Source organism: Hyposmocoma kahamanoa, unplaced genomic scaffold (genome assembly GCF_003589595.1).
Source record: "Hyposmocoma kahamanoa isolate Upper Pololo Valley unplaced genomic scaffold, ASM358959v1 76613, whole genome shotgun sequence".
NCBI classification, from domain to species: domain Eukaryota; kingdom Metazoa; phylum Arthropoda; class Insecta; order Lepidoptera; family Cosmopterigidae; genus Hyposmocoma; species Hyposmocoma kahamanoa.
The window spans coordinates 782-8,017 of NW_020653915.1; the positions used below are offsets into that span (position 1 = coordinate 782).

At 37.4% G+C, this 7,236-nt stretch overlaps 1 protein-coding gene across 1 annotated transcript; it reads left to right on the forward strand.

Annotated features, from left to right (window-relative positions):
- Window positions 1-255: 255 nt before the first annotated feature.
- Window positions 256-3,203, forward strand: LOC113232669 (the record flags this gene model as incomplete). The annotated part of the gene is made up of 4 exons (XM_026467436.1): window positions 256-328; window positions 676-819; window positions 1,563-1,725; window positions 2,807-3,203. Coding segments are annotated over 4 exons (522 nt in total), but the record flags the coding sequence as incomplete, so codon positions are not given.
- Between the last annotated feature and the right edge of the window lie 4,033 nt (window positions 3,204-7,236).

The following is a 7,236-nucleotide window of genomic DNA, read 5'->3' on the forward strand; positions in this document are numbered from 1 at the left end:
TGCGTTATTATTATATAGAATTAATTTTTCTTAGTGTTGCGATCTTTGTTATGATAATTTTAGCAAACTAGTGGAGTAATTTCACAAAAAATAATTGAATATCATATTCAATAAATTTAAAAGTTTGGAATTCGGTACATTGTTTTGTGTCGGGGGTTTTAAATTTTCATTTCTACAAGAAATACATCGAACTTACTAGTGCTGGTATATACCACATGCCTCTCATACAGTTATAAATATTTTTGTTTCTCTAAGGTGCGAGCCTTAGCACAAGGTCGGCGACCAGATCCAGCCTGTATTTCTGTTACCAATATTGAAGAAGGCGAAGGTGAGTAGTCTTTACTAAAATCTATACCCAGTACAAAGATCTTTATCAAAAACTCATAGGAGAATTTTGACTACCCTATAACTTGACCCGTAGTTCAGTTGGTAAGAGCCACACTACGGTGCAGTATGGTCGTGGGTTCAAGGTCTCATCGGGTCGAAAAAGGTTTTCTATATGTTCGATCTTTCTATTAATAATCATAATAAAAAGTAGCGCAGTTATTTCACAAAAATAATCAGTAATAAACTAATTTCAATTTAGTAAATCGTATTTTTGATACCTATATCCAGCACTGGAAGTCTTTAGGCTGAACAGATGATAATGATATCCATATTTTTTTCTTTTTCCAGTGGATACACCCGTGATATCATTCGCACTCTACATATCAGTTGTACTATTGCTATTTCTACAACTGGCGTTCGCCGTCGTCTCCGCGTGTCTGGCCTTCGTGAACGTAGTGAAAAACCCAACTGAAGCTGTTTTTGGTTTACCAGGTTAGCTCTTACTACGTACTACTTTATTTTCTATTTCGTGAAAATTTCAACTCTTGAAGACAAATCCGGGAAGTTATCAATCTTCACTCCGCTTTGACTCGGGGTGGATGCTTTCAGATACCTGATCCCTTACCGACTATTTGGTTCTGACGAGTAACAATGAAGAAAACTGTTAAATAAACTGCCTCGACTGTCTCCGTGGCCGAATGGTTAACATACTGGTCTGCTACGCAGAGGTACCGGGTTCGATTCCTGGGCTGGGAGAAATATTTGTATGGCCTACATTTTGTTTCTCCCGTGAACTTGCGTGTAATTTCAGGTTGTCTATTTGTGTGTCCATGGCACCTATGTGTCAGTGTGTGCGTTATTGTTACTGTAATAGCCTATGCACATGGCGTGTTTTATAGGCGCGCGTTTCACGTTCTGCATCTGCGCGTATACGCGCCGCATACGCGCTTTAGTGACACGATTAAAACGCAAGTAAATATCGCAATGCAACTAAAAAGCTTATACTATACTCCAGTGGAGTTTACAGCCAGAATTTTCAAAAACTAGCTGAAATTAACAAACAAAACTAAAATTAAAACTATCTTTCATCAAATTACGCGATACATAAATAGCAGATGACGCGCGATTATGGCGCTTCCAATATACGCCCTGTGTGTGTGCTCTTAAATAGACAATGACATGACGAAACCATACGGGTTCTTAATAATATATAAAACAAAACCAAATTTTCCCAGGATGCCTCTGGTGTAACGTAATGACAGCAGTCCTCGGTATCGCAGTGCTGTTGACCTTTGGCATCTACTATACCGTGTCAAGGCTACCATATCATATGGCCGTGGGCTATGTTGCTTTGGGATATTTTTATAACTGGTGGCCGATACTATCGTACTCGTATTGGTAAGTACAGACCATATGTTCTATCATTTCACCATAGTTTCTAATTTAAAAAGAAGCAATAATTCTGGACTAATAATATAATTTAAACTTAATCCTGTTGGCTTATTGTTGAAAGTTCAACACATATTATTGCAAGTTACGACGTTTTGATTTTATATTGAAATTTTAATCAAAGTGCTGCTATACCTATTCAATACCAGTAGCGGTAGAGGTCCTTGTGAAAGAGTTAATCCAGGGAAGTTTTGCCACCTTACCTTTTCCTGCCGCCAAATATTAAAGTCAGCATTACTGTGTTCCGGGTTTGAAAGGTAAGGTGCTGTTGAAATTACAGGCATAATGAGACTTGTCAACTTATGTCAGATCTTTGCGACTTAATGATCTGGGTGGCACTGCAATTGTTATAGGCAGGCGTGTCGCTTATCATCAGGCGCACGACTTATTCGTCCCGTCACTGGATATTATTAAAAAAATAAAAACCTTTCTTGCAAGTTTTTTTTTATAATAAAAAAAAACGAAAACTACGACGTCTTGATTTTATATTGAATTTTTATTCAACATGCTGCCATTTTGCGGCCATTAGCTGGACTAAGACGTACGATTAACATCTTAATGAATACATAATCAGAAAATAAGACTTACCGATGATTTGAAATACTGCGGGTAATGTTTTTACTGCAGCATTTTTGTATGGTTTCAGAGAATTCGCGCGAAAGAATGTCACAGTCATACCATACAAAGCGGACTGAGTTCAAGTAGGTCTTTCGAGACCTATAGTTGGCACGCGTCAGACGCTAACTAACCACTTCTACTGTATTTATTGTTCTGTGCGTATACACGTAATGACATGATTTTAGAAACAAGGCCCTCTCAGACTCTCTCAGGATGACGGGCGCTCTTTGCAAGTTATAGCTCTGATTGGCTCTGTGTTATAGGTAGGCCATCGCTTTCCATCAGGAGCACGAATTGTTCGACCAGTCACTTGTTAAAAAATGATGAACCAGTCCACCTTACATATTGTTATCAGCGGTTTTGTCCGGACTAAATCATGAAGATAACAATAAAAGCTTTTGTTTTATTTCAGGATCCTAACTGGTGCCGTGCTTTGTTCTGTAATAAACGTGGTTCTTCTAGTGGTGAGACGGTATCTGCTGGAACGGGATCCTCCATCGCCCACAATAAAGGTGGAAAATAATTCCGATGACAATACAGTCGTAAATTTATAATATTATTTTAAGCAAATGTTTATTAAAATGAAAGTTTCAAAAATAAATTCTAAACATTATTATTTGTTTCCCGCTGGCAACTCGTGATTATGGAGGAAGTAAAATGAGTAACCGTCCCGAAATACCGGAAAAATAATAAGTCGTAACTTAATCGTGTGACTAGTGGAAATTATAAATGATTAATTATTAAAATCATAAAAGTTATACAAGTCTGCAATTGCCAGGTTACATGTATCTTTGCGTTAAAGTTTTTGTCGTGTAGACCCCCACACTAGCGTCTTTCGAGGGTCAGCGTTTTGCCATCACACGCACAACGTCGACACGAACGTCCGCGTGATACAACGCCAGCGTGGCGTATATCTGACGTTCGGTCTACTCTCCTTATTCGTCCGACATCTCCATCCGAAACAATTAGTGTCAAGTACTTAATACTCGATGAAATGAGAAGACAATGTCAAGTACCAAGCTTCATTCGCATCATTATTCTTTTAAGTAGGCATAGTAATAATACTGCATGCATAAATATATGTATTTCACAGTAATTGTTTCTGATGGATATCGGACGAGTGTAGACCCCCAATAGTCGCTCAATGACGTCGCGCTGGCGTTGTGTCGCTGCCGCGCGGACGTCGTCGTGTCGACGCTTTGCGTACGTTAGCAAGACACTGATGTTTGAAAGACTCTAGTGCGGGGCCTCTTGAGGTCACTCTCAAGGTCAAGTCACATCGGCAAAGTGACAACTATTCCATGAGAGAGGTTTAAAGATTTTTTATCTTTATTTATTTGGGAACTTTTATGCAATATATATGTCAGTTCCATGGTACCCTAAACTATAGCTTACATGTCTGGGCGGCGCTGTCTGAGAGCCGATTCAACAAATAGTAATAGTCTTTTTTATAATTATTAATACAAAGATCGAACACTCAGAAAAAACACTCAGAAAAATTCCTTCGATCCGGTCGGATTCATCTGTGATAAATCTGTAATAGATTTCTCATAGATGGCGCTACGACTAAAAAGTCGTTGAAAGACCAAGTACAAAGACACGACGCAAGCACATAGTAAAATTCGTGAGGTCCGTTGGTTCGTTCCGTGGCTTAGTTGGTATAGCGTCTGGCACGGTATGCAAGAAGACGTCGGTTCGAATCCGGCCGGATCGAAGGAATTTTTCTGAGTGTTCGATCTTTGTATTAAGAATTATAACAAACTAGTGGAGTAATTTCACAAAAAATAATTGAATATCAATTATAGTAATCATTGACTTACAATTATATGGACGTCGGGTCCGCGCTAAAAAGTGTCCGCACTTGTAAGGCGCTAAAATCGTATACAGAGCGCGACACTCCGCTTTAGTCTTCATTTGTTCTACGGACAGCGCGATACTGCGATGACATAACAATTTAAATTTCGAATAGGTTGACTTGGGACATTTTTTCGTGGTTTTTGTATTAGACCCGTCGTCCATTTATTTGTAAGTCAATGTTAGTAATAGTCTTTTTGCCTGTTTCGTGTGGGGATTGCTTAATATACAATTTATAGCACCTAAGTATATTCGGTTGATCTGCAGGTCTCTCATCAACGTCCTCTGTTGTTTGTACCGGACACATTCCAATAACAAATGATATGCGGCATGATATGCGTCTTCCACTACTCCACATAATTCGCAATTAGGAGAATTGTTTTTTTTTCCATTAAGTTAGCAAAACTGTTTAGTGGAACGTGTCCGGTTCTCATCCTTAGTGCGATGACAACTATTTCTCTACTATGGTCGCACTATGCAAACCAAGGTAAACGAGGAGGCTGACACTGAATTGTGCGATACCAGATATCATTTTCCCTTGATCTGATATCAAAATATTCACTCCACATTGGAGCACATTTTGACCTATATTTGGTAAGAAATTCTGAGTAACACGGTAGTATATTCACCACCTGTCCTTCTGTTATTCCACGCTACGAACAAAATTTGTCAATACCTTTTTTATTTATAAATAGGAGAGTTATAAAATGTGACATGTACGTAATACTTTTCATATAGTTCGTATTATTTTATGACTTTCACGTGATAAAAATATTTTCGACGTATTAACACATATGACTTTATTGTACTTAGTGCGATTGCTCACTAAATCCTATTAGTATTTGTTCCAAATCCGAGACTGGGCAAATCTATCAAACTCGGACCCACGTCGGATATCGCTTGTTCACTAAGTCCGATCAAGAAAATATAAATATCGCTTGTACACCTAGAGATAAAATGATCTCTATGACATTTCGGACAGTCATTTCTGGGATTTCGGACGTAGTGCACAAACGCTCTACGGGTACGACTTCTGTTCTTCATGACAACGAAAGAGAATATCGATCAGTCGATAAAGTTAAGGATTTGGAAGGATGTTTTCAAACCTTACATTTTTCTAACAGGCCCATAAACCAATATTGTTAATTTGTAAGTGGTCATTATAAATAATTTATGAATTTGAAGGAGATTTTGCTTTTATTTTTCATTTTATTATTTAAGTGTGAATGTTTTTTTATTACGTTTTTCTTTTTATATTTATGTTTTTCTTTTTTTCTGGGTTGTTTATTTCTCTTTATTTTTTTACTTGTGTGGTGTCACTTGTGGTTTGCAAATAAATGTATTTTCCTTCTTTAGTTATTTTTCTTCTTTCTTTTTAGTGGAGTTTTCTCGGCAGAAACGTACCACATCCAACTGTACCATAAGAACCATAGCTGTCGTACCTAAATACTTTTATGTTGTTATGCGTATTAATTTATCTTTCTTTTGATTGTTTGTGCATATTTGATGATAGTTATTTGTGCACCTTTTAAAATAAAAGAATTTTCAAAATCGGTCCACAATTGACTGAAAATTCGGTGAATACACTGTACATGCCTATAAAACTTGAGGATTTCTCTTGATTTCCATGGAATCCCGTCATCATATTCTGACTTGGTGACAATGGTACCATCTCGAGAGTGTACCCTTTCAAAGCCGAATGTATAATCCAACTTTTTTTGAAGTCTCTAATAACTCAATCCCAACCAACTCTAGAGGTATGCTAATCGGGATACAAAGCATTTACGTACCAATTGGTATCTATACTAGATGTTGCGACGAGTACCAAATAGCTAAACACACCATTCACACCTTTGTACTTGCGTGCCCTTACCATGGTGTGGCAAGCGTGTGGAGCCGCCTTAACTTCCTCAACTTTGTTTCCATTTCGTTTCGCAGTAATGTACATTGAGCCTTACTTAATTGCATCGTTACTGTACGGCCAGACTTTTAGACCGTTGGAGATATTAGTCATAATTTCACAAAACTTCAGCTTTTATCTTAATATGGGGGATTTTAATGCGATAATATCAAAAAAATTCATTGTGAGATATCGTATCGTTATACATGAGAAACAGCGGAACTTATTTATCTTCAGGGAAAGTAAACACTTGTTTTTACTAACACCTATATGAATAAATTTTCTGCTGGATGTTTTGGGCAAATTTCCAATTTAATACGTATGTATTTAATTAACATTATAATTTTATATCTGTAGCAGCGTGTACAGCCACAGTACGTGAGACATGTCTTTGTGGAATGTCGTGAGTACTTCAAAATACAAAGTAAATCTACTCCATTTCAAACCTGCCATAGTAATGGTGTTGTTCAGGTTGTCTAACATAACACAACATCATAGAATTAATATCTAAGGATGTTCATAGAAACAGTAATTTGCGTAAGCGGTGGTCTGTGGTATTAGCGTCACCATCTATAAAAGGGAGCGTAAAACTATTACAAGTTTAGATAAAAATGTATACCGGAGTTAGCCTCGCGTGTCTAAATAAATAAATAGAAAATAAAATATCTTTATTTTCAGACAGCTAAATGGTCTGTAGATTGTTAGTAAACAAAACATTATTAACTAGGTATGTTATTATAATAATAATTAACAGCTACAGTACACTACAGCCGTCGTCGGTGCACTCGTGCAGCTCGTTGAACCTGTCGAGCCGAGGAGACTGTTGGCGCTTCCTCTGCGTATTAAAATACTTGTAAGTACTAACAGCCCGGTCATTCAGTTATGTACGTAGGTTGCCTATGTGTCACTCAGTGGGTGTTGGCGCAGGTGGCGGCCAGTAATGCTAATTAAAACTTTTACGTACTTAAATTTATAAAAAAAATATTAACATAGGAAATGAAACTATTTTTCCAGATTTAAATCGGGTATATTTGTTTTTTCAAACAAACTGACGTTTCGGGCCCTTTACAGGTCCCATGGTCACGGTT